This window comes from Eptatretus burgeri, chromosome 1 (assembly GCF_056783735.1).
Source record: "Eptatretus burgeri isolate ZD-2024b chromosome 1, Ebu_testis_v1, whole genome shotgun sequence".
NCBI classification, from domain to species: Eukaryota; Metazoa; Chordata; class Myxini; order Myxiniformes; family Myxinidae; genus Eptatretus; species Eptatretus burgeri.
In genome coordinates this window covers 143,127,928-143,155,828 of record NC_140961.1, presented here as the reverse complement: position 1 = coordinate 143,155,828, position 27,901 = coordinate 143,127,928, and the positions used below count along the sequence as shown (strand labels likewise).

The following is a 27,901-nucleotide window of genomic DNA, read 5'->3' as shown; positions in this document are numbered from 1 at the left end:
TATATCTCTCTCTCTATATCTCTCTCTCTATATCTCTCTCTCTATATCTCTCTCTCTATATCTCTCTCTCTATATCTCTCTCTCTATATCTCTCTCTCTATATCTCTCTCTCTATATCTCTTTCTCTATATCTCTCTCTCTATATCTCTCTCTCTATATCTCTCTCTCTATATCTCTCTCTCTATATCTCTCTCTCTATATCTCTCTCTCTATATCTCTCTCTCTATATCTCTCTCTCTATATCTCTCTCTCTATATCTCTCTCTCTATATCTCTCTCTCTCTCTCTCTCTCTCTCTCTCTCTCTCTCTCTATCTCTATCTCACTCTCTCTCTCTCTCTTTATCTCTCTCTCTATCTCTCTCTCTCTATTTCTCTCTCTCTCTCTCTCTCTCTCTCTCTCTCTCTCTCTCTCTCTCTCTCTCTCTCTCTCTCTCTCTCTCTCTCTCAACTTGTGATGAAGGCATGGGGAAGAGAGCTGGAAAGTGGGTGAAATCTCACACGAGACCGGTCCTACTTTTGCCTGTTTATTAGACCAGCAAACACAACCCGTTGCTTTATTGACGGGGGTATTAAGGAGGGAGGGGAGAGGGAGAACGAGAGGAGGCATGGAGAGAGAGAGAGAGGAGGCAGGGAGGGAGCGAGAGAGACAGAGACAGAGACAGAGACAGAGACAGAGACAGAGACAGAGACAGAGACAGAGACAGAGACAGAGACAGAGACAGAGACAGAGACAGAGACAGAGACAGAGACAGAGACAGAGACAGAGACAGAGAGACAGAGAGACAGAGAGACAGAGAGACAGAGAGACAGAGAGACAGAGAGACAGAGAGACAGAGAGACAGAGAGACAGAGAGACAGAGAGACAGAGAGACAGAGAGACAGAGAGACAGAGAGACAGAGAGACAGAGAGACAGAGAGACAGAGAGACAGAGAGACAGAGAGACAGAGAGACAGAGAGACAGAGAGACAGAGAGACAGAGAGACAGAGAGACAGAGAGACAGAGAGACAGAGAGACAGAGAGACAGAGAGACAGAGAGACAGAGAGACAGAGAGACAGAGAGACAGAGAGACAGAGAGACAGAGAGACAGAGAGACAGAGAGACAGAGAGACAGAGAGACAGAGAGAAAGAGAGACAGAGAGACAGAGAGACAGAGAGACAGAGAGACAGAGAGACAGAGAGACAGAGAGACAGAGAGACAGAGAGACAGAGAGACAGAGAGACAGAGAGACAGAGAGACAGAGAGACAGAGAGACAGAGAGACAGAGAGACAGAGAGACAGAGAGACAGAGAGACAGAGAGACAGAGAGACAGAGAGACAGAGAGACAGAGAGACAGAGAGACAGAGAGACAGAGAGACAGAGAGACAGAGAGACAGAGAGACAGAGAGACAGAGAGACAGAGAGACAGAGAGACAGAGAGACAGAGAGACAGAGAGACAGAGAGACAGAGAGACAGAGAGACAGAGAGACAGAGAGACAGAGAGACAGAGAGACAGAGAGACAGAGAGACAGAGAGACAGAGAGACAGAGAGACAGAGAGACAGAGAGACAGAGAGACAGAGAGACAGAGAGACAGAGAGACAGAGAGACAGAGAGACAGAGAGACAGAGAGACAGAGAGACAGAGAGACAGAGAGACAGAGAGACAGAGAGACAGAGAGACAGAGAGACAGAGAGACAGAGAGACAGAGAGACAGAGAGACAGAGAGACAGAGAGACAGAGAGACAGAGAGACAGAGAGACAGAGAGACAGAGAGACAGAGAGACAGAGAGACAGAGAGACAGAGAGACAGAGAGACAGAGAGACAGAGAGACAGAGAGACAGAGAGACAGAGAGACAGAGAGACAGAGAGACAGAGAGACAGAGAGACAGAGACAGAGACAGAGACAGAGACAGAGACAGAGACAGAGAGAGAGAGAGAGAGAGAGACAGAGCCAGAGACAGAGACAGCAGGGAGGGAGAGAGAGGCAGTAGGGAGAGGAGAGAGAGGCAGCAGGGAGGGGAGAGAGAGGCAGCAGGGAGAGGAGAGAGAGGCAGCAGGGAGAGGAGAGAGAGGCAGCAGGGAGAGGAGAGAGAGGCAGCAGGGAGAGGAGAGAGAGGCAGCAGGGAGGAGAGAGAGAGAGGCAGCAGGGAGGAGAGAGAGAGGCAGCAGGGAGGAGAGAGAGAGGCAGCAGGGAGGAGAGAGAGAGAGAGGCAGCAGGGAGGAGAGAGAGAGAGGCAGCAGGGAGGAGAGAGAGAGAGAGGCAGCAGGGAGGGAGAGAGAGGCAGCAGGGAGAGGCAGCAGGGAGAGGCAGCAGGGAGAGGCAGCAGGGAGAGGCAGCAGGGAGACGCAGCAGGGAGACGCAGCAGGGAGAGGCAGCAGGGAGAGGCAGCAGGGAGAGGCAGCAGGGAGAGGCAGCAGGGAGAGGAGAGAGAGGCAGCAGGGAGGAGAGAGAGAGAGGCAGCAGGGAGGAGAGAGAGAGGCAGCAGGGAGGAGAGAGAGAGGCAGCAGGGAGGAGAGAGAGAGGCAGCAGGGAGGAGAGAGAGAGGCAGCAGGGAGGAGAGAGAGAGAGGCAGCAGGGAGGAGAGAGAGAGGGGCAGCAGGGAGGAGAGAGAGAGGCAGCAGGGAGGAGAGAGAGAGGCAGCAGGGAGGGAAGAGAGAGGAAAGGATGGAGGGAAGGGAGGGGTGAGGAGAGGGAAGCTCAGAAGGGGGGAAGAGTGACAAAGGGGGGAGGGTAGGTGGGGAGAGCAATGCCTCACAAAACGTTCTATACACTGCGGGAGGGAGGGGTGCGAGGGGGGGGGGTGCGAGAGAGAGAGAGAGAGAGAGAGAGAGAGAGAGAGAGAGAGAGAGAGAGAGAGAGAGAGAGAGAGAGAGAGAGAGAGAGAGAGAGAGAGAGAGAGAGAGAGAGAGAGAGAGAGAGAGAGAGAGAGAGAGAGAGAGAGAGAGAGAGAGAGAGAGAGAGAGAGAGAGAGAGAGAGAGAGAGAGAGAGAGAGAGAGAGAGAGAGAGAGAGAGAGAGAGAGAGAGAGAGAGAGAGAGAGAGAGAGAGAGAGAGAGAGAGAGAGAGAGAGAGAGAGAGAGAGAGAGAGAGAGAGAGAGAGAGAGAGAGAGAGAGAGAGAGAGAGAGAGAGAGAGAGAGAGAGAGAGAGAGAGAGAGAGAGAGATAGTTGAGGGGTGGAGGTGGGGTTAGTAAAGAGAATGCTTTGTTGTGCTTAATGAGTGAAAACACACACACACACACACACACACACACACACACACACACACACACACACACACACACACACACACACACACACACACACACACACACACACACAAGCTCATGTCAGAACAGCTGTACACACGCCGACACAACTGAGTTTGTCAAGTATTCCGCTGACGCATCTGCAAAAACTATGATGTCCCACTTCCAGAAAATTTGTGGGAACACGAACCAAAAGTAATCACTGAAAACATAGAAGTACATCCTGCTCACGTACGAACTAATGATCTCATCGAGCGTGAACATCGAAAACAAAGCATTGCGACCAGATATCATACTTGGGTGCAAAAAAAGAGAAGACGGCATTGCTTATTGAAGTGTTGATAGCAGTGATTTTGGACTAAACGATGCAGAAATCAAGTAAATGACCAGATACCAAGATCTCAAGAACGAAGTGAGAAGATCCTGGAAGATGAAGAATGCCATAGTTGTACCAGTTATAGCTGGACCTACAGGAATTATGACAAAGAACATCACAGAGATATTAAACATACGGGCAATACCCCTGGGCGCTCACCTCGTAGTGGCTGGATAAGATAATCAAGTAACCACTGGTAGGCATGGATGACCCACAAAATATATAATGGAGAAGAAAGTAAATACCTTTGGATTTATTTTGTAACGCCGTGAAGAAACCTTGGTACATCACGGGTGAGAAAGGTTGTGGTCAAGTTTCATCTAAATTGTGTGTGGTTTCAGAAAAGAAAGCCAATACGTATTTTGGGGGACAAACACCCCCCCCCCCAGTAGAACACCCTTGACCCCAATTTCTTTTTATTGTCGTGAACAAACTTTATACATCAAGGGTGGTGAAGATGGTGGTCAAGTTTCATCGTAATTGTATGTGTAGTTTCTCAGAAGATAACAAATACCTCTTTTGGGGGCATATGAAAAATAAGCACAATAAGCACATACAACTAAGGCTTTGAAAACTGAAATTATCATCAACTCAAACACGACCGTTATTCGTGTTTTATTGGCACAAACTTTAAGTCCTAATTTTTTACACATCGAGTCCTGGTACTTACAAAAGTTGTACATTCAAAACAACATTAAAACTAGAGGGGAAGCACTCAGGAGAGTGCAAAACCTCCGCCGCCAATACTGCTGGATCACTCAAGTGAACCTTATATCTTAGGGCCCTGTCACACCGAGACGTTTTAGGCAGCAATGGCAACGTATAAAAATGTATGTAAAACGCTGGCGTACGCTGAAATTTTGATGTTTTTTTTTAAAGTTTTTGGCGTATTCATAACGTGTTAATCGTTTGCATAACATATTAGTAACGGGCACAGAACGTTTCGTTGTGTTATACATAACTTTTACCAACGAATGCTTACCTTGTGGTCGGCGTTCAAAACCTATGACAAACGAGAGTTTTACTTACCCTTTGCGTGCTATACGTATCGCCGGCGAACTCGTGGCGTAGCCAGTTAAGAACTTGCCGGACGCCGATCGAAATCAAAACTGCCTGAGAATTTTAAGTGTCAGCATCGCAGTCACACCTTGACGATTTTGCCAGCGTATGCCATTCTATGAAAAATGTGTTTCCAACGCTTGGCACTCGTCAGATACGCTACAGGTAAGTTGTGTATACGTTTAGAGTATGCTGGAAATCATTGAAGTACGCTGGCATATTACCTAGTCCGTTTGGTACGTCGTGAAATTTCAAGCATGCTGAAAATTTTAAGACGTACTCGACGTAAGGCTCACACGTTTCGCATGCGTTGGCATCTGTTCCTAGCACGTTCCACGATCGGTTAAACACGGCGAACACACGTTACTCATAAGTTGAAGCATGTCAAGGTAATGGCCAACATACTTGAAACCAAATTTCTAATCGATGAGTAACGTGCTTTGAACAAATGAGTAGCGTCAGCTTCGCCTATGTTTAACGTGCTTGGAAACTATGAGTAACGTGCATTGAAACTATGTATAACTGGCCTTGAACCAATGACTGGCGTGCTATGAACGTAAGAGTAACGTGTGTTTTCCCTATGAGTAGCATGTTTTGAACCTAAGTAAAACGTGCTTCTTACCTTTGAGTAACATGCTATGAACCTATTTGTAACGTATGTAAAACGCACATTGTCGTATGTAGACGAATTAAATTGACGTCTTCCGGACAACCATAGAACTTACTGAGAGTGTTTCTAACTTACATCTACCGTGTACTGGCGTACTGGCAGCGTTTAGGGGAATTGGTATATACAAATGGGCTTCACAATAAAAACCCATCATTGTTCCAGACTCCATGGTGAGTCGATGTGAACGCCGGTAGTATCAATAGTAGCAGTACTATTACCAGTAGTAGGTGTGCGTGACAGTAATAATAGTAGTAGTAGTAGTAGTAGTGGTAGTAGCATTGGTAGTAGCTGTATGTCTATGTTAGTAGTAGTATGTGAGCGTGATGTAGAGGCTGTGGGGGATGATGGATCCTCGTTGCGTCAACGAATAGGAGAATACTTTGCACCATTGTTCGATGTTCTGAAAGGGCTAATTTTTTTTTTTTCATTCCGAAGATGAAATATTTTTGTTTTACTATTGAAATTATTAAAAAAAGACTTTGACAAATGCATAATGTACTAGTAATGAACACAGAACGCTTCGATAACTTATAGATTAGTTATACCAACAATTGCTTATCGTGTTTTAGGCGTCCACAGCCTATGCCCAACGATAGTCGAGCGCATGCATAACGTAGGAGCGCATCGTTTACGATTACGTGACGTTTGCTATCCATTGACTGCCACTAAACTATTTTAATAAACGGCTGTCACTCGCCTATTGTTTTTTGACGCTGGTGCTCGGCAATTCAAATCGTTTCCATTGAACGAGTTAACTTGCTGTCACTCGCCTATTGTTTTTGGACGCTGGTGCTCGGCAATTGAAATCGTTTCCATTGAACGAGTTAAATCGTTTACCACTGGACTATTGAAATGATTTCATAATCATGCTTGGTTATCCTTGGACCCACTCTGGCTAGCAGCTCGTCGAACATCGCTGGAGGCATTCGCAGGAAGTTCATGAAGGATGCATGATCCTCGTTCCGGAGTTCCACCATGAGCTGGTCATATATGCCGTAATGGCGTCGCCTCCCGATCCATGGTCTGACCCAGTTCCTTCTCCTCCGTTCACGTCTTCTTCTCCAGGCTCTATTGGCACGCAACTGGTGCAGTGTCAACTCGATGAGGTCATGTTGATGTTCGTGGACAGGTAGGTATTGTCGTCTCAGCCTTGCCGTATCCTCTACCTCTCGGAATGACATCAACATGTACTCACCACGAAGTCTAAAAAAAAGACGGGTTCCTCTTGCGAAGGCCCTTTTTATATACCAATTCCCCAAATCGCTACGAATACGTCATTCTACGTCAGCTGTTTGTTAGAAATGCGTTCAATAAGTTCTGTGGTCGTCATGAAGACGTCAAATACGTCTACATACGTATTTGTTCGTAGGACATGCTCCACAACTATATAATTCTCAAGCACGTAACTCGTAGATTATAAATAAGTCACGGGTTCCCAAAACATTACTTTGATGTGTTTCGATGTATGAGAAACTTTCTCGAAGCGCGTGTAGCGTGCTTATAAAACGTTACCGAGAGTTTATGAATAAGTTTCGGGGACACAAATGTTACCTCAACGTGTTTCCACATACTGTATGAGTAACATATAAATAATGTGTGTCAACGATCGCATAACGTGCCTAAACCTTATGGCCAGCGTAGCGGAAGTGTGAGCCAAACGCCGAGTACCTCATAAAATTTTAAGCATACGAAAAGTTGAGAAAAACCACAAAGTTCAACGATTAAAGCCAGCGTACTATGACTTATGGCAGTGTTTTTCAGCGTGCTTTTAATGTATACAAAACCTAACCATGACGTATTCGACGTGTGCCAGCGTATTAGGCAAATTTTTCATAAATCGGCATAGGTTGGCGAAATCGTCAAGGTGTGACAGCCCCTTTATTCATTAAATATGATGTCAACAGTGCTGACAGAGGTTTAGTTCTTTTCTCCAACATTTTTTTTTGGGGGGGAGGGAGGGTTGGAAATCACTTAAAACATGTAAAAATGCAAAAAAAGAAATTTTTTTCTCAAAATATTTTTTTTTCTCAAAAGATTTTTTTTGGGGGGAGGGGTTGGAAATCACTTAAAACATGTAGAAATGCAAAAAAAAAATTTCTCTAAATTTTTTTTTTTTTTGGGGGGGGGGGTTGGAAATCACTTAAAACATGCAGAAATGCAAAAAAATTTTCTCTATTTTTTTTAGGGGGGGGTAAAAAAAATTTTTTGGGGGGGTTGGAAATCACTTAAATCATGAAGAGATGCAAAAAAATTTTTTTTTTCTCGAACAATTTTTTTTTTGGGGGGGGGGGGCCCAAGTCCAAAATTTAATGGCATGATCCTTGGACCATACCTACCCCCCCCCCCCCAACAAGTTTCGTCGAAATCCGTCAAGGAGTTTTTCCGTAATACTGTTCACAAACAAACAAACAAACAAGCAGTCAGAGACTGGGACTTACGAAATCATCAACTTGACCTCTGACCTTTTCGAATAAAAGCTGTCTCGAGAGAAGGTAGTGACGCAAACCAGAAGTTTCTACGATGATTCTGTATCAAACCATCAAAAATCGTAACGTCGACCAAAGCAAAAATCTCTATTTCTCCTCGCAATTATATTATACCTTAACGTAACTCAACGACGCGTCTGCTCGAGCGCACTGCATCATGGGACGACCTGTGACGCGTCGAGTGAAATATTTTTTATACAATCTTAAAACGTCTCCAAAACATCCGATTTTTACCAGAATTTCGACAACCGAGTTTTAAGCGTCCTAAGCGATCGCAAAAACCGAAGACAAAATTAAAATCGAAGTTAAAACGAACTCGTAACGTCGAGCGAAGCAAAAATACTCCATTTCACCACATGAATTTATGGAATTATGTTTGACCTCACTGTGACCTTGACCTTTGACAGATTTTGACCAAAATCTAATCAGCACTAGCCATCACCCTCCTGAATCACGTGGTGTAATTTGACATTGGTAGCTTCTTCCGTTCTCGAGTTATCGTGCCTACAAACAAACAAACAAACAAACAAACAGAAACGGAAGGCATCAATATACTAACGAAATCTTTAGATTTCGTAAGTAACAAGCAGTCATAGACTGGTATTTACGAAATCGTCAACTTGACCACTGACTTTGTCTAATAAAAGCTGTCTCGAGAGAAGGTAGCGACGCAAACCAGAAGTTTCTAAGATGATTCTGTACCAAACCATCAAAAATCGAATGTTTTGGATGTTTGACCTCACTGTGACCTTGACCTTTGAACGATTTTGACAAATTTAATCAGCGCTCGCCACCACCCTCCTGAATCACGTGGTGTAATTTGACATTGGTTGCTTCTTCCGTTCTCGATTTATCTGTACCAAACCATCAAAAATCGAATATTTGACCTCACCGTGACCTTGACCTTTGACCGATTTTGACCAAAATCTAATCAGCACGAGCCATCACCCTCCTGAATCACTTGGTGTAATTTGACATTGGTAGCTTCTTCCGTTCTCGAGTTATCGTGCCTACAAACAAACAAACAAACAAGCAGTCATAGAGTGGTACTTACGAAATAGTCAACTTGACCTCTGACCTTGTCTAATAAAAGCTGTCTCTAGAGAAGGTAGCGATGCAAACCAGAAGTTTCTACGATGATTCTGTTCCAAACCATCAAAAATCGAATGTTTGACCTCACTGTGACCTTGACCGTTGACTGATTTTGACCAAAATCTAATCAGCACTAGCCATCACCCTCCTGAATCACGTGGTGTAATTTGACATTGGTAGCTTCTTCCGTTCTCGAGTTATCGTGCCTACAAACAAACAAACAAGCAGTCATGGACTGGTACTTACGAAATCCTCAACATGACCTCTGACCTTGTCTAATAAAAGCATGAATCAGTCAGAAGCCCAAGGGGAGCTTGAATTCTGAATTCATTGTGGTCTACGATTTTACACTGTGGTTTGCAGATAATGAGTCCCAGACAAAAACTAGATTTCTTATAAAAATTCCATTTTTTTGTTTTTATTTTAAAAAAAAAGTGATTCAGTACCAGCAGGATATGCCAGATAATAGGTGTATTACTTTTCAGAAGAATCTGATAAAAGACTTATTATTTATTATATATATATATATATCAGTTATTTATCGCTGTTCCAGAATTTCGACAACTGAGTTTTAAGCGTCCTAAGCGATCGCAAAAACCGAAGAGAAAATTAAAATCGAAGTTAAAACGAACTCGTAACGTCGAGCGAAGCAAAAATACTCCATTTCTCCACATGAATTTACGGAATTATGTTTGACCTCACTGTGACCTTGACCTTTGACCGATTTTGACCAACATCTAATCAGCACTAGCCATCACCCTCCTGAATCACGTGGTGTAATTTGACATTGGTAGCTTCTTCCGTTCTCGAGTTATCGTGCCTACAAACAACAAACAAACAAACAAACAAACAAACAAACAGAAACGGAAGGCATCAATATTCTTACGAAATCTTTAGATTTCTTTAGAAATCTTTAGATTTCGTAAGTAACAAACAAACAAACAAACAAACAGAAACGGAAGGCATCAATATACTTACGAAATATTTAGATTTCGTAAGTAACAAACAGAAAGGGGTGAAAACAGTAACCTCCATCCATCTTCGAAGATGGCGGAGGTTAAAAAGGGGCCTAAAATTGTGAGAAACCGCTACCCACGGTAGAACAAGTCACAACCTATTTTTTCTTGAAGAGGGATGTTTGGGGAGTTAGAAAATTATGGTTGTGAACCTGAGATCATTGCACAACATTTTCAAAATCACGTTTACATAATATGTACCACTGCAGACTGCAAAAATGGATTTAATTGCCACAGATTTTGGCTCATATTGACTCGTATATTTGTTAATACTGGTGCTACAAACACAAATTTGGTACCAAAATGTAAGGAATTATGACATGTATATCTGTAAAAACCATTTATGATGTAACAAAGGCTTTTGTGTGACCTACAGGCAAAAATAGTGGAATTTTACTCAACAAATCAGCTTCGGGTTTCCCAATAAATTTCAACAAAAACATTAATTCAAAAATATTGGACTTGCAGTCATACTTGTTACATCAACATAATCCAAGTTTATTTACCCTTTGGAAAATATATCTAATGATATAATTGTCACTGAAATGATATAGTTATAACTGAAATCACATGTCGCCCCACTAATGCTGACCGATAGAAATCCCAAAGCAGATATGCAACGTGAAGAATTGACTTAAGATTCTGACACAATTGTGAAAGTGACTTTTATAGACATCATGTTGATCTAAGCTATTTCACATATGACAATAATAAATCCATAACATGCACTGTAACTTATGTACATCTATTACATGAAGTAATACATGTAAATACATTTAAAAGTTCAGTCACGCTCTTCATCAGTGCTGTCGTCAAAGACAACAGAATCATCAACATTTGGACAATCATCTGCACTACACGAGCAGAATTCAGTGCAGGTCAGTCCTGCAGAGATACAATGACATGTTCTGCTCTGCCGACAGTCATCGTCGGTGCAGCGTAGGTTTTGAAGAACTTTGGGGATGTAAATATCCTCCGAGGCAGTTTGATCAACAGCCACAGATGTGAGGAAACGTCTCACCTCATCATAGGACACACAGTGTCCTAATTCATGAAGCATGTCAATGAGATGCTTGCTTCCCAATTCATGATGCACCTGCAAGGCTAAACTGAGCGTTATTGCGGAGTACACTCGACGGCTCTGTGATATTATATTGTGACAAATGGCGATCATCCTCAGGTTGTTCTTCATAACACCTTCATCACTGCAGCTGGTTACATTCGTGTGCGATTTCTCACTGGTGCACCACTGAATAAAGTCGTAGAGTGTATTAGGAACAAATTCTCCACAGTGCTGAATATCTGTTTCCTCGACAGGTGCATACATATTTCCAACATGCTCGATATCAGCCATGTGCTTCCTCAGGATACCAGCTGCAGCATGCAAAGTATGCATTTCACTATCTGTGGCTGATGGTACATCAGACGGGATGTCTTCATATTCTGGTTCATCAGTCATGCTCTGCAGAATCGTGGCTATTCTCAGGGCATCACATCAGGTCACAGAAGAAGAGCATATGATGTCAGTGTGGCCATCAAATGTTACACAGACCATTTGGTCACCATAATATTTAGTTAATCGCTCCTTCAACTTCCAAGTTTTATACTGTTCTGCATTCGTGGTACCCAGTGAAACCAAATATCCAACGTATTCATCTTTCAGATGAGCGAGGGTTGTCACTGTCTTAGTTTTGGAGAACACAGTTTGTTCCAGATAACATTTCAGTTCATCAAAAGCTTCATCATGTAATGTGCCCATTGTTTCCTCTCCTGATTTATGAATTGCAGCAGTGATGTTCCTTTCTGAAATATAGTGTGAATAGTATAACCTGTGGTACTTGGTTGGCATCATAGGCGAACAAATCTGGAAAGACAAGCATGCGCATGTGTATTTTATTGTCTTGTCTTTTGTCAGCTGCTGCCAGAACTTTTTCTCTGGTGGACTGTCCAGTTCCTGTAGATACCGGTGTAAGCTTGTTTCTGGAAGTGTTGGATTTTCCACAAATGAAGCAGTTAGTCCTGATGTCAAACCCAGCTGTTTCATTTCTGCTGATTCTTGTGTGTTCTGTTGCCGCAGACGTGCATGGTTGCTGGTCACTCTCACTGGGGTTGGATGTGGAGATATTTGACTTGTTGGTATACTTGGCCCGACGCGATTTGTGGAATGATACTTTCAAATCAAGACTCAATATGTCTTGTTGCAAAAGCAGATACTTTCGTAAACGTCATCCTTTCTGATTTGACTTGCTTTGAAGATTGCACTCAAACCATTAAATGTTGGGTTCTTTACAACTTCTTGCTTTTAGGGGTTGAGGGGTTTAAAGCATATGATGCAGTGGTCAGTGTCAATTTTACGACGCTTCACAACAGGTGGTTCCAGATCCATAATTGCAGATCAATTGTCAGCATAAGCATCTGAAATGAAATAATTAAAGATAAGTATATATCAGTAGTTTTAGAAAAAGGCAATCAAGCTCAAAATTGATTTTCTGCAACAGGATTTAAAATCATTCTTGTTTGGTTAATGCATATACATGTATTATAAATTAATCAATGTCGGTTACTCTTAGGGGGGGTGACATATGGTTTCGGTAATAACTCTATTAATTCAACTGATTTATCTTTATGAGTTTTATTTCTAAAAAGGAGAATGATAGAGGGTTATTTTGATGTAATATGTAGTAATACAACTCAAATACTTATGAAGAAATTAATTGTTTCGTTGATATGTATTGGTAAACCCGAAGCTGATTTTCTGAGTAAAATTCCACTATTTTTGCCTGTAGGTCACACAAAAGCCTTTGTTACATCAAAAATGGTTTTTACAGATATATATGTCATCATTTCACACATTTTGGTACCAAATTTGTGTTTGTAGCACCAGTATTAACAAATATATGAGTCAAAATATGTGGTGATTAAATCCATTTTTGCAGTCTGCAGTGGTACATATGTAAACGTGATTTTCAAAATGTGCAATGATCTCAGGTTCATAACCATGATTTCCTAACTCCCCAAACATCCCTCTTCAAGAAAAAATAGGTTGTGACTTGTTCTACCTTGGGTAGGGGTATGCCACCCAAAACCTCATTTGGCCACTAGCCTATTCAGAGTGAGAAAGGTTTGAAGAAAATAGGGAGCGGAAAACGGGATTTTTACCCGGACATAGTAAACAAACTTGCTGCGAGTTTAAACGGACACGTGCTCGAGGACTGAAAGTGCATTTGGAATTTGAATACGTACAAGCACATATGGAAAATAAGAAAAAGAGCAATCACAGATTGCAGACCCTCACCAGGACTTCTTTTATGTGGTGTTTGTGTACTGGTGTGTTAAGTCATTAATTATAATAGACATAACTAAAACTTCCGCTTTATACCTGCAGGCAGTGATGACCGGGTACCAAGACGTCCCGTTTTGATGCAACCCCGCTTTGATCGGACACCTGACCCTGGCCCATGATGTTTTTTTATTACTCAATTTAATTCAGAATGGGATTAAAATAAATTCAATTTAAATCGAGTGGAAGACTAAATAGGTACAGCCCTGCATTGGAGTCATTAGAAGGAACCCAAATAAGCAAAAAGCAAAGATGAAGTCATCAGGAGGAACCTGGATAGGATTCACATTTCAGCTACTACTTCTCTACCCTCAAACCCATCGAGGCACAGCCAAGTGAACCTTATTTTAAAAAAAGAAGAAAAAAAAATAATAATAAAAAAAAGAACCCAGATCCAAAATATTAAATTATGGCTGCCGGATCATGTGTCTGATCCGGTTGAAATTTAAAACGTATATTCCCCATCACTATTCGATCATAATTGTGAAGTTTCACGTCGATTCATGAAGCGGTTCAAGAGAAAGGATTCATTAAAGGTTTTCACTCAATCTAATATGGCTGCCAAATCATGTGACCTATCAATTATTCATGAATACCCAGGTATCCCAAAGGCTTGGGGAACATTTGCAGAAAGTTTGTCCAGAAGTTCGATCTGTCCAGTAGTTCTGCAGAAGAAGATTTTTTATCGGTTTTAGGGTAAATCCAATATGGCTGCCACACCACGTAACCCAGTGTTTCTCAACCGGAGTTCCCCGGAACCCTAGGGTTCCGCAAGAGGTCGCTAGGGGTTCCGCGAGAAACAGTAATAAATAGGCTAATGTATTTTTGAGTAGTTTTTGTTTCATTTAATATTCGTAATTTTACTTTACACGTATGGCATATTGTTGGAAACTCCTTGGTGATTATAATAGAGGCTTCAACTTCTTCTATTATTTACAATTATAACAACCATCGGGAATGTATTTAACGATGTCTATATGGCGCCAGTGTGAAACCGCCCTCACTGGTTAGTGGACGTCCTGTACGCGGCGGATTCGTGCATCATTCAGTGACTGACTCAAGTACGGGACGCACGCACGGTGTCCATCTATCTTCTCTGTGCTTCCCAGCGCGAAGTCTCTCTCTCAAGGTTAGTTCTTCTGTTTACCTTGATTGCTTCAGCTTTATTTGTCTAAGTTTTGTTGATCAAGTTACATGAGGTGTGTTTTTTAATTGTCAAACAGACTCGGGGTTGACAAACGCTTTCAAAAATGACGTTTTCAAACAAAGCAAACAAAAAAAAAAACATTTTTGTGAATTAAAACCTCGGTGTGAGGTCTCATAAACGAGCAGTATGCTTTTTTTTTCATTGCCAATAAATTTGACAAAAAGGGGGTCATTTTTTCCTTAAACCGGGTATCCGAAAAAAAAAAATTATATTTACCACGTGAACTACGATAAAAATTTAAAAGCTAGATATTAATAATGGTATTTAATAATTTTTTATGCAGGGGTTCCCTGAGGCATGAAAACTATTTCAAGGGTTCCACAAGGGTAAAAAGGTTGAGAAACGCTGACGTAACCTATGACATCATAATCATTGCAACATTTTACACGAGTCCTTGCTCCGATGGTGAAAACGATTTGAATTTGAAAAAAAAAAAATCGATCTGACAAGTGGTTGCGGAGAAAAACATAAAAGTTGTGAACAAACAAGCAAACAAACAAAGAGAGAAAAATGGACCCAAATGCAATAACCTCTCCTCTGGCAAGGGTAATAAGTGCATGTGTGTTCCACTAAACTAAATCTAAAAATAAGGGTATACGCTCATCATCCAGACTCGACTGTAGAAATATATATATATTTTTTATCATGTAAAAATGGGGGTTATGTTCCAAATGGGGAAGATTTCAACCTTATAAGGTTGAAGACCAACATTAAAACCTAAAAAAACAGGGGCAATTCCCTTGGGCGCTCACCTGGAAGAAGACAGCGTGAGACGGAATCAGTTAAAGATACCAATAAACCAACGTTTTAGCAAAGACCTATTCTGGGGGGGCAACCCCAGCCCCCCCCGTAAAACCCCTTTGACCACAACTTTTTTAGTGTCGTGAACAAATTTTAGTAAACCCCTTTGACCACAGACCTATTCTGGGGGGGCAACCCCAGCCCCCCCCCCCGTAAAACCCCTTTGACCACAACTTTTTAGTGTCGTGAACAAATTTTAGTAAATCACTGGTAATAAGGGTTGTGGTCAAGTTTCATTGAAATTGTGTAATCGTTTCCGAGAAGAAAGCAAATGCATATTTTGGGGGAGGGGGGGGGCGACACCCCCGTCGACCCCTTTCGGCCCTGATTTTTTCAATGATGTGAACAAACTTTGGTACATCACGGGTGATGAAGGTTGTGATCAAGTTTCATTGAAATTGTGTGTGCAGTTTCTGAGAAGAAATCAAACATCTCTTCTCGGGGGGCAAGCCCCCATACATTCCTTTCGTCACCGATTTTTTAATGTGGTGAATAATCTTTGGTACATCATGAGTGATGAAGGTTGTTGTCAAGTTTCATCAGAATTGTTCGTGTCGTTTGAGAAGGGAGCAAATACCTCTTTAGGGGGGACAACCCCCCCCACCCAATTGACCCTCCTCAGACCACAATTTTTTGAATGCCATGAACAAACTTTGGGACATATAGTGCGACGAAGGTCGTGGTAGTTTCATCGAAATCGTATGTGCAGTTTCAGAGAAGACATTGCAAGTATTTGTGGACTGACTGACTGACCATAGTACATATTGCTTGTGGAAGACTTATTCAGGTGCGGCAGGCTGTCCAGTTGAGGTTGAAGGCTCAGAAGATGAAATGGAGGCTGATTTGCTTGGGATATTTTTGAAGAACTTCACAATGGAGACTTGAGTGGCTGCCTTCATTTTCTGTTCGTAGACCTCCTTGTAACATTTAAGGACATTCTCCATCTCCCTCCGCACCTTGAAACTTCTCATGCAGTCAGGATCGTGTTCATCAAAGATGGCCCATGGCTTCATCGACCAAGTCGAATCCTTTAGCCATGACTTACATTCCATTTGTGGTGTCACCTCGACTAGACTTGCGTCGCATTTGTGGTGTCACCTGTACCAAAGAGGCCACGACTTCGGCGTGAAATTCTTGAATCGTCCTATACCGGTTTGTCAACATTTTCTCTTTGATGAAGCCCCACAAAGAATTTTCCTAATTCGTTACATCTGGACTATGTGGTGGCTATGGTGGAGGAGCTGGTGATCTGCTTCCAATCTATCGTTGAGAGAACATTTCACCAAGATAGTCTCGAACATGCAGCGCAAAATGCGTGGGTGCGCCGCCTTGTTGAAACCAGACACTTTCGGCTATTTCCGTAGTAACATGTCGTGGTAGCAGCCAGATTCTTAACAAATGTTCGTAAGTTTATGACGTTCACCAATCCATCATTAAAAAAAAACAAAAAACAAGGGACCAAATAATTCCAATGTGAAATGTGGATTTTCCTTAGACCAGAAGAGCACATTTTGTGCCCGTGAGCATATTCATCCGAAAACAACACTGTTCCCCGAGACAGGGCAGTCAGGAAGGTGTCAAAGCAAGACGTCGCATGGAGCACAGCACCGATCATGCTGGCATCACTCAGTTCATTCATCAATAATGGATGTCAGGGTTTCAACTAAAGATATTATTTTCATGCGAGTTTGTAAAGTGGTCTGCGGTATGCCAAATTTACTGGCTATTCTTCTTGTCGACTTTCTCAGCAACCGGTCAACTGACACAGCAGGGCACGTGCTTCTTCTTGTTACCAGTCTTCTACTGCGCTTCTCGTCCTTAACACTTCCCGTTTCAAAAGTCCGTTTTCCACACTTTATTGTCTGTTTTGGTGGATAAGGTTTTCCAAAGCGTTCCGCGAAATTTGTCCGTACTTGAGTAATTGTTTTGTCGGTGTGTTCCCTTTAATGCACTGAAAAAAACAAGCAACCGACTGTTCTTCGACACTGTAACAACTCGTGTCCACCATGCCGTCGAACTTCCTACTAACTTCCACATCAGCGAGTCAGTGTTGCCGCATACCATGGCAGGGGAGAGCGGAGAGGAAGGGAGGTGCGAGAAATTTATCAGGGGTAAAGCAAATTTCAGGCCACCCTAGGCAAGCAGACCCTAATCCAACAATATATCCCGACTACCCTGTCTCGAGGGGAATTGACACCAACTTTGGTTTTCCAGCAAGACAGTGACCCCAAACACATTTACAAAGAAAAGCAGAGTCAGGAACTCCACAATTATTATACAATGGTCCACTCAAAGTCCTGACCTTTACATCACACAAGCTGTCGAGGATGAGTGTATTCGGAGAGGAAGAAGAACTAAAAACAACTGAAATCAAAATACGAATCATGGGAAACATTGCAGAGTGCATCGAGCAACCTCCCGATGGAATCTCTCCACAAGTTGCAGGAAATCATTCCAAAACCAATGTGTGCTGTGTTTTACATGCAGAAGGTTATCACACAAAATACTGCAGTTTCATTCATTAATATTACAAAATACAATCATTTGTTTCTTTAATAAAACATGATCTTTACAACAACTTTTATCGATCAAATTTCAGAATGTGACAATAAAAATATTTATTTTGTTGGTGGCCGAAGACTTTCCCACAGCATTGCATGTACGTGTTAGATCACCCCAATCAAGATGAGGTCATTCACACTTTCGTACTTTATTAACATTATATTTGAACCAACTAACATGAAAAGTTCACTCCAAGTGGTTCTTTAAAGATTAGGTCGCAATTCTCTCTCCATTAAATTTAACAACAACACCCTTCACCTGCATACGAATGGCACTGGCGGCGGGGTGGTTGTAGCCCAAGCGGTAGTGGGCCTGCAGATGTGCAACCAGCACATCGTATGCCAGAGCAGCGTGCCGAGCTGGGAGGGAGTACAACTTGGCCTGTGAAAATTACCAAAGGAAATTTTTTTTAAAAAAACCTCTATAAATCAGCTCAAGTTGGGCAAACAAGGTATGATTGCATTGTGCACGGCACACCGTGATCGCACGTCACAATGGCATTAAAAACAAAAAGCGAAGAGCATACATGATACGACAAGCGATATCACACGACATGTAGCTCGCCTCCATTCTTGTCTGTGGCTGTGAAGCATAAGGTCCTAAGCACCGCCTTGCTCACAAGATGCAGTGTATCACGTAAGCGAGTCATGTCATCCCATTGGCACCGTCGATATGACATCGCAGTCCAAAAGAACATGTCCAATTTTGGTACGATGCATGTCATATCATGCCAAAGAAACGAAATACAAGGCAAGATTTTGCATGCATTACAAATGATATACTAATGTCCAGAAATACAGAAATAATTGTCCCTCTGTATGTCCAGCTCGATATAACCTCATTTTACTTGCCGTCATTATGCAAGCAGAATGACAATGCGTTCATCAAAGCAGCAATACAGACCTTTAAGATGTCCAAGAGACCAATAACAGCAGCCTCGACATCTTCAGTCGTCGATTCATTCGCATCTCCATCCTCAGGCACTTCAATCGCACCATGTTCCACAAGCTCCCTACTGATGATCTGATGATGACAAAGTACTGGTTATAAATGAGGCATTGTACACATCATCATGTTGTGTTTTCAATTTTCTCATTATTTCTCCAAAGTTCAACAAAACCCTCCAAGATGCTTGTCATGTCAAAGTAAAATCCACATCTCCTTCCTATAATGCCGCAATTGTTTGACTCTACCTTCTCAATGAATTCGAGCAGGACAGAGAAGTTTGAAGAGTGGCAGGTTCGAGCGATGTCGACTAGTGACTGACAGGCAGCACGTCGTACGCTTGCATCGCGATCCTCCAGTACATGCAGCAACTGAGGACCGAGCACCTGTTCGATGAGCTCATCCTGCAAAGCAGTAGTGCACACAAATTCGCATGCACGAAGCAGCGAGCAGGATAACTACACATCACAAAAGCACTTCTTTGTTCACTTGCAGCACAATGCTGGGGGTAGCATCATTGGGTGAGGGGTGAGGCGATGCCGCTGACGCAGTGCCCTCTGCTGGTTCAGGGTGCCGCTAATAGCTCGCCTTCTCTCCGCGAAGGACACTAATGCCGGAAGACTGGACGTCTGTTTAGCGTCAATCCAAGGGACGGCACACACACTGATGAATCACACGACTTGTGAAACACCAGGATGACATTTTATCGCTGGGTCAGGATTCAAAACCCAGGCTAGCCAGCATAGAGGCGAGTGTGCATACCTCCAGGCCATCCTGTCGGTCCACAAAACCACTAATAAGCATCGATACAAGAGGTGTGATAATAAAGTTCCAGGACTGATGTTTTTTTCTCAACAGGTGGCAGCACTAGCTTGGGTTTTGTAAGTGGGCTTTTGTATTCTTCCTGTCAGTGAAATCTACGTTAGCCGTCCATTGATCGGTTGCGTTTTGTAGCCGTACTGGTGTTTCGATAAAATTACAAGTGTTGCAATTTGTGTTCTGAAGATGAAAGACAAATTTATCGAACAGCGAATCGTCATCAAGTTTTTTTTGAAAAAGTAAACGAAAGTGGCATGGAGATTTTGGACAAGTTGAATCTGGTGTATGGGGAAGACGCAATGTAAAGATCACGCGTGTTTGAGTGGGCCAAGAGGTTTGCGGAAGAGAGCATCGACGTGAACGATGACACGTGGTCAGGATGCCCATCGATTGCATAAATGGACGGAAAGGTCGAAAGGGTGAGAATGTCGGTCTTATCTGTTATCTGACTGGCATCCGAAATTCCAATAAAAGGAACCAATTTTACATCAACAGAAGAAGATCCACAGAGCCGTGACAAATTAGATAAATGGCCTTTCAGACGACGATGACTTCCAAGGGTGCTTTGAAACATGGCAGCGATGTTGGCAAGTGTTTCCACTCCCAAGAGATTACCTTGAAGGTGACCACACAACATAATTGGTGCATTCACAATAAAAATTTTCCATTGCTTTCGTCCTGGAACTTTATTGTCGGACTTCAGGTCAGGTATGGGAGCATGCGCCAGAGCAGCGCGTCGTATTACAGAAAGTCCCCGACTTCCCGAGTAATGGGTTCGGTTCCCGGACCGATGTATATATTTTGTTGTTTGGCCGATGTATATATTAAATACACATAACCGAGGATGTCATACACGCACCAATACATTCGTAACTCGGGGACTGCCTGTTCATCCATCCATCCATCCATCCATTGGAACCATACTCTGTGTGCAGAGCATTGGTGCTGCTTAAGCAGTCTCCTGGGCTATTGGACACAATCCTGGACAGGTCGCCACTCCGCCGCAGGATACCAGCATGCTGGCACTCATTTTGACGACCTCGGAAGGCTGACAAGCTGAGTCAACCACAACTGGTATTAATTCAACGGCCGAACGAGATTTGAACTCTGTATCCTCGGATCCTAAGCCAACCGACCAAACCATGAAGCCAACACCAGGCATGCCTGTACATGGGGTGTTAAAAAAAGTTATATTAACGAGATATAATAGTCCAGAGTCCAAGTCACGCCCCCCCCCCCAATTTTTTTTTTTAATTTAATTTGATCCTTTTTCCTTCCTTCACTTCGCTGAGTCCAGGAGATCTTTTTGCCGAGGAAGTGTGCTCGGGCCGCGTCATCGCTGTGCAGGAAACTGCGCCCGAGAAAATGGTGCCGAGCCACTCTCTCCTTGCAGAAAAAAGTACGTCAGGTAATTCGTGAGGCGATGTTCGACGTCTGGCCTCCCGAAACCGTGGTGTCGCTTCTTCGTCGACCGTGCATGCCGATCCCGCTCTATGCAGAATGTCGCCGCTCCCTTCGGTGATATACAACCAGGTCCGTCTCTCCCGACCAGCTAAGAGTCAATGGCCAGCGTCTTGCTCAGCACGTGGCCAATTTGCCTCAGCATGAATAAGAGAATCACGCAGCTATTATCCTCCGTCCCAGCCACGTTCCTCTCACAACGACAGTCTGCTCTAATCAACGTGTGCTCTGAGCTCGTCGTCTCACGCTCCCTTCTTCATGCGTTGAAGGAAAGCCAGCCGTAATGCCCCGCTCTTTCAACAGGCCATCCTGCCTCTCTCGCTTCCGTCCCGCTTCAAGCCTTTGTCTCCGACCATGTCTCTCTCTCTCCTGCAACGACCTGCCTCCCTGCTCTCTTGCCGAGATGCGCTCTGGTTCCTCTGATCGCCTCCCTCACAGCAAACTCCACTTGCGCGTTTGTTCCTCTCACCGTGTCCTCTGATGAACGTGGCCTGTCTCGCGCTCCTCTTCCTCGAACTCACGTCACGTCTATCAATCGTCAGCCTCGGCGGGGCTTCTTGCCTGCTTGGTCGTGTTATAAAAACACAATTCTTCCATTGCTGGTTTGTAAAGTCACAGGGGTGGAAATTACATACTGGGGGGAAATTATCCTTAATTCCTATCTAACACCGTACCACCCCCCCCACCACCTATGTGGTGACGAGTAACATGTAAGCTCACAGTTTCCCTACTTAGTTTACATTGAGATGTCTCCGACACATCCACAGGACAAGCAACTCCATACGATCCTATCTTTCCGATGAAATTCCTCCATCTACCCCACAAACATAACAATATGTTATCACACAAATAAGATGTCAACCCACTGTTACGTTTGATTTCAATTAAAGGTCACATGAAAAATTAAAGGTCACCAGGGAGGGTGGGGAGAGAGGGGAGGGAGAAAGAAAGACAGAGAGAAGAGATCGCTGCTTTTTGAGACAATCATTGTCATGAAATTGAATTTACATTTTGTATTTTATGCTTGTTTTTTGTTATTGTGATCATCATTATTATAATTACTAGTCTCACCCCAAAGGGGTTGCGAGATGATCGTAACACCCCCCCCGTCTGTCTGAGTGTGTGTCCACGTCCATAGATATTTTCGCTTTAAAAAAGTTAATTTTTTTTCTCTGCAACCGCTTATCCGATTCATGCGCTCCTTTAAACATAGGAGTTGCTCCCCGTGGAGAATATTTTATTGTCAACTGTGATGTCATAGGTCACATGATATGGCAGCCATATTGGATGAGAGGGGATAAAAATTAGGACATTCTTTGTAACCACTCAACAACAAAAAAAAAAAAAAATGCAAACTTGACATATGTCATCAACTTCCCATGCATGGGGTATGATGTCATCGGTGAAGTGGTATTCCAGCCATAATTGGTCGAATCAAAATCCTTATCTGAAAAACCAAACTTCATACATCTGATCTACGACCCGATGTGAGTGAAGAATTAAATTTATGACATCACCGGTCATGTGGTCTGGCGGCCAAATTGGATTAAAAATAAAAACGTTTCAAAAAAAAAAAAAAAATCTTCGCCAGAACCACTTAACAGACAGATGTGAAACTTAATTTGAAATTTTTTTGCCATATTTTGTTTTTATAGTACAAAGCTTATCTTATGGCCTTATTTAACTTTTATAGGACAAAGGTCAGAAGGCCCTTGCACCTCACCTCGTATAGGTTACGATGAGTGTTCAATGTTGAAAACATCACCTCCAAAGCCTTCTTCCTAATAGTGCTGTTCAGCTGTGGCCTAAAAATGATATAAAAATATATATATAAACAACAGAGTAAAGTTGACACTGCAAAATAAATAATCACAAACACTCCACTGTACAGCATCGTACATGAAAGATTATTCAACCTGGATTATTGGTACGATTATAAAAAAAACAAAAAAAACAAACAAGCCGGTAGGCGACATTGGTGGTCGCTATATAATTACATACTAGTCATACAGTTTTTGACAGAGCGGGCTGAAATTTTTTGACAAAGAGGTTGATTATAATGCACATAAAATCCTGGAAGCCGATTATTGATTTTGGAAAAAATTAATTTTTTAGGATTTTTCAAAATTTTCGAAGTCCCGTTGCTGGGAAACGGTGGCGGCCATAGCAACGGTGCTCAAAAGCATACAACTTGATCCTGGTATGAACCTACCAATCAGGTTTCATCAAAATCGGTTGACTCCTCTGGCCTCCAGAGCTGTCCATTACATACAAACAAACAGACAGACATACAGAGAGACGGAAATCCTGAGAATAAGAGTAGTCTAGCGACGCAACCACCAAAAAACCGGAAGAGCGCCATATAGTTGGGAACGGATTGTTCTATATCTGCAGGCAAGCATTATCATCTTGCAATGATTTGCACGAGGCCAAAATAAATGGAGCTGATGGCCTGCACCTGAAATACTTATCCATCAGGTTCCGCAGCTCGCCGATCCAACCGTCTCGAGCAGGGTGAATGGACTGGGCTCGAAACGAGAGCAGCAATAGCACCGACGAGTTCTGCACACATCCCATCGACGAGTTGAGAAACAACGGTACAGGCACAACAAAGGAACAAATTCGAATCAGAAATGCCGCACAGCGTACCGGACGACACTCCGAGCATTTCTCGACAAGGCCAAAGAAGCGCTGCGGGCAGCCGTGGAAATCTTTACGCGTGTAGAGCTCCTCGATAGCCGTCAGCTGATCATGCACCTTATTGACAAACTCTGGGTTACGGAATGTCTGCACATTACAACGGGTAGAGAGAGAGAAGAGGTATTATTGACAGAGAAAGGTTGGTCATTCTTGGGGTGCGGTTATGCCATGGAAGCAGTGCACCGTGGCATGGAATAGAACAGGTACTTTGTCATCGGCATCCCAGCAGGTCAGGATTTGAATCAGCAATTGCCATATTACAAGCATAAGCTCAGGCAGTTGAGCGCACCCAGAACCCGATTAAATCAATCGAGATTTCTGCACTGTGCCATGATAAAAACAAGCCCACTTCCTGCCTGGTCTTTGCAAGACGCTTTGGAATAAATGAGTTAATCTTATCAAACTGATGATGTAAGCAACGGCACTGACATGGGTTTGCTGTACAAGTCTTTCCATGATGTCGAGCAGAATGTCCCAGGTGACAACCTGCAACTCCTTGCCATACTTTTTCACCAGGCGTGTCAAGGACAAAACTATTTCAAAGGAAACCTCCAACATGTCCTCCGTCATGGCCTGCATGCCCAACAAGAAAGCACAGAGAAAGTTAATCGAGCAGGAAATCAGCCTCAAGTGATTGATACCTCATCTCCAGTAGTGAGTTCGGAACTCTAAATGGCAGTACCAAACATCAAATTCCCATTATCATGGCAGAAGTCGAAAACAGATCTTACATTCGTCGAGTATGATATATTGCATTACGAGCCGTATGTTTTTGTTATTACCTCCACCACCACCAAACGTGTGTACGGAGGTTATGTGTTCACCCCTTTGGTTGTTTCTCAGTTTGTGAGCATGAGATCTCAAAAAGTTATGGATGGATTCGGACGAAACTTGGAGAGGTTTGGTGTGTGACAATGACATACCGATTCCATTTTGGTGAAGATCCGGATGCCAGCATTTTAAAATGATTATTGAGAGATGGGGCCAAAAATGATATACAGCACGACATCCCAAAACGTTATACACGGATAATGACAAAACATGGTGGACGATTTGGTTAGGAGACGAGAACAAGCTCATTCGATTTTGGTTCAGGTCAGGATTCAGATCCGGCCTATCGGTGGCATACAAGACGGAAACTGTTCAGCCTGGTTGTGCTCGTTAATGTCTGGTGCACAAACCACCCGAAAACTTTAGATTGTTGAAAATTTTCTCTCGACAAATGTTCATTCTCACTTGTGAACGCAATAAAATAAAAAAAGAAGAAGGTTTTGGGGATGACAACTTTGTTAATGTACCAACAGCCATCACATATTGTTGATACGAGAGATGCCCTATTCGTGCGGTCGGTGACAATGAAATGTGACATCACAATCACATTGCTGCAATGCATTTTAAAGTGAATAAATGACACCTTGCGGAAGGAAGGCAGCACAGAGGTCGGGGAGTTTTTAAGTGTGGGGAGCCGAAAAGCACCCCACAGCGCCATTCCCACGAAGAACACAGCTCCAAGCAGCAGCGCTGCATCTTTATGGTTTCGCCTGGAGCACAAAATTGCACGTGCATACTGGTTTATCATCTTTGGGTTTACGATGCGATTTGTGAATCCAGTACTCGCACCCTCCCTACCGTCAACCCCCATTTGTGAAGGAAGCACTCACCTGTCTTCCATAAGGCTGCACATCGTCCGGATGGAACTATGACCAAGATGGGTCCCCAGAAGGTTTCTCATGAGCTGAGGGGCAAAAGAAGTGCGAGGACAAATACACAAGCACTCACAGCTTTTCTCTGTATACAGCCCTGAACAACATCACCAATTGATTTGTTTCCCTTTTTGTCGGACAAATAGAAAGTGCAGGGCCTTCTCTGCAGTCCCTAGAATTTCAGTTTTGACAAGGGTGAAATCCTTTGATAAAGTCTCTTCATAACGACATCCTTACCAAACGACCAGCACGACAAAATTATTCCAAGATGTGTACAGGTATCCCCCACTTAACGAAGGTAAACCACAACGAACGGTTTCATTTTAGACATTTCATCGCTTGGCCAAGATCTTCATTCGCGACAACTAAGGAACCGTCACAGTGTCACGGTGATTGCGCAATGTCATTTCCATGGTGATGATAAATTCGTAAGTTTTTTCCCGCCAATTAACTTTTCATCGGGGTGATTAAGTTTTCAGAAGGCTTGCGAATAATTAACATTTTTGGAATGAAAGGGTTGAAAATAACCATCTCCCACTGTAGCCTTCTGCACGGAAACTTGGACTCAACATTGTTTCAGTAAGTATCACAACTCAACGTTATTATGGTGTTACCGCTTCTGTTAGCAAGTAAATAATTACATTATAATGTAACTTGCAAACAAAACCATCGTTATACCGAGCATAATTATGGCTTCGCTTTTGGACCAAAATTGTGTTTGGGAAACAAAGTCTAATTTTCCCAAAGGAAATAATGGAAGACGAGCGACCATAACGAAGGTTCGCATAACGAGGGGTTATAAAGGTACTTGACCCCTTCAAGCGGTGGATACCTGGATTTAAAAGCACAATTATAATTACTCTGCAAGAAACCTTTAACACCGATGGCTGTAATCATCCCCACGCTTTATATTTTTAAAAGGGGGATTATTTTATTCGGCTTCGTCCGTCTGTCTGTCTGTCTGCTGGGTGGTCGCGAGACTACCGTTATTCTCAGTTTTTCCGTCTGTATGTCTGTATGTAATGGACAGCCCTGGAGGCCAGAGGAGTCAACCGATTTTGATGAAACTTGACTGGTAGGTTCATACCAGGATTTAGTTGTATGCTTTTGAGCACCGTTGCTATGGACGCCACCGTTGCCTAGCAATGGGACTTTGAAATTTTTGAAAAAAAATCCGAAAAAAAAATATATATATATATTGTTTTCGAAAATCAAAAATCAGCTTCTGCGCTTTTATGCGCACTATAATCAACCTCTTTGTCAAAAAATTTCAGCCCGATCCATCAAAAACTGTATGACTAGTATGCAATTATATAGCGACCACCCATGTCACCTACCGGCTTGTCTGTCTGTCTGTCTGTACGTCCGTCACACTACCTCCTAAACGGTTGTGTATAAATTCACTAGATTTGGTACTTATGATGAACACGTGGCACGAAGGTGTGGGAGCAGTTTCATTTTTGGCCCCGCCCTCTGGGGTCGGGCCAAAAGGTCAAATACTAAACAAAAAGAAAATGCAGTTACAGGTACATTTTTAAATGAAACTTTGTGCAGTACAGTGTGTGCAATGAATGTTGGGGCATGCATGAAATATGTAACGACTTTTTTTGGGATTGGACCCCTTGTTTATGCCCCCAGAGGGGTGGCGACTTCAGATCACAGGATTCAAAACTCAAAATTTGATATCGGGTCATTCCTGGTGGAACCTTTTGCCATCTTTCAACTTCGCTGTAAGTGCGAAGCGTGGGAATTTGTAACGACGTGCCATCGACGTCGCTCTCATTTCCCTTTTTATTTAATTTTCAGATCAACGTCTGCACCTTGGTCTGATTTATGATCGAATAGTTTGTCTTTTTGTCTTGTTCAGCAATAGCAAGCATGAATCTTTCAATACTGCGCAAGCTGTAGCATGCTATCGTTCCATCTTCTTTTTGTCAGCGAGCACGTTGCCCACACCACAGGTGATAGCTCACAGGACAATGCAAAAAAATATCGTTTAATTTGAAGCTACATTGATAGATAGCTCTTCATTCACCAAAAACTGGTTGTGATTGCACAGATCCATCGAGTATGCTCAATCAGCAAGACTCGGGTACGATGTTTTTGACCACAGAGTGGTCTTCATCCGAGACCAAGTGCAGAGTACCTTCTCAATCGGAGAGGGGCATCATGTGAGTGCAATAATCAGATGCAAGGGGAGTTTGGGGAGTACTGGGTGAAAAGAAAGTGTGGTCAGCGAGAAAGAGCAAAAAATAAAAATAAACCAATGTCACCCGCAGGGTGACCCGTATCTTGCCAAAAGGTGACCACGTGTGACTTCTTTGAGGTCACACTGAGGTGAACAGAGCTGCTATCCACCAGGAGCGACTCCTTGAGGAATATCTGCCTACGAGAGATTCCGATGAGAATCGTTCTACAGAGTAACCATGAAAA

The 27,901-nt window shown here is 43.0% G+C and overlaps 2 protein-coding genes across 8 annotated transcripts in view; both read right to left on the bottom strand.

The window, feature by feature from the left end:
• Positions 1 to 27,901, bottom strand: part of TSC2 (TSC complex subunit 2) — a 116,274-nt gene that overhangs the window by 59,050 nt on the left and 29,323 nt on the right. For 4 of the 7 annotated variants that reach the window (XM_085846043.1, XM_085846058.1, XM_085846091.1 and 1 more), the window contains 8 exons: positions 25,427 to 25,500; positions 25,180 to 25,306; positions 24,195 to 24,338; positions 23,524 to 23,852; positions 22,789 to 22,870; positions 19,034 to 19,189; positions 18,744 to 18,863; positions 18,099 to 18,221 (listed from right to left, as the gene is read on the bottom strand). In XM_085846043.1, the coding sequence (XP_085702169.1) occupies positions 18,099 to 18,221; positions 18,744 to 18,863; positions 19,034 to 19,189; positions 22,789 to 22,870; positions 23,524 to 23,852; positions 24,195 to 24,338; positions 25,180 to 25,306; positions 25,427 to 25,500 (1,155 nt within the window). Of the gene's footprint in view, positions 1 to 18,098; positions 18,222 to 18,404; positions 18,423 to 18,743; positions 18,864 to 19,033; positions 19,190 to 22,788; positions 22,871 to 23,523; positions 23,853 to 24,194; positions 24,339 to 25,179; positions 25,307 to 25,426; positions 25,501 to 27,901 lie in introns of all 7 variants that reach the window. The other 3 variants (XM_085846100.1, XM_085846049.1, XM_085846080.1) reach the window with 2 other exon arrangements.
• On the bottom strand, positions 10,275 to 12,709 carry LOC147035660 (uncharacterized). The gene has a single exon (XM_085846114.1). It carries the CDS (start codon positions 11,387 to 11,389, stop codon positions 10,715 to 10,717), a length of 675 nt encoding a protein of 224 aa, XP_085702240.1. The 5' UTR covers positions 11,390 to 12,709; the 3' UTR covers positions 10,275 to 10,714.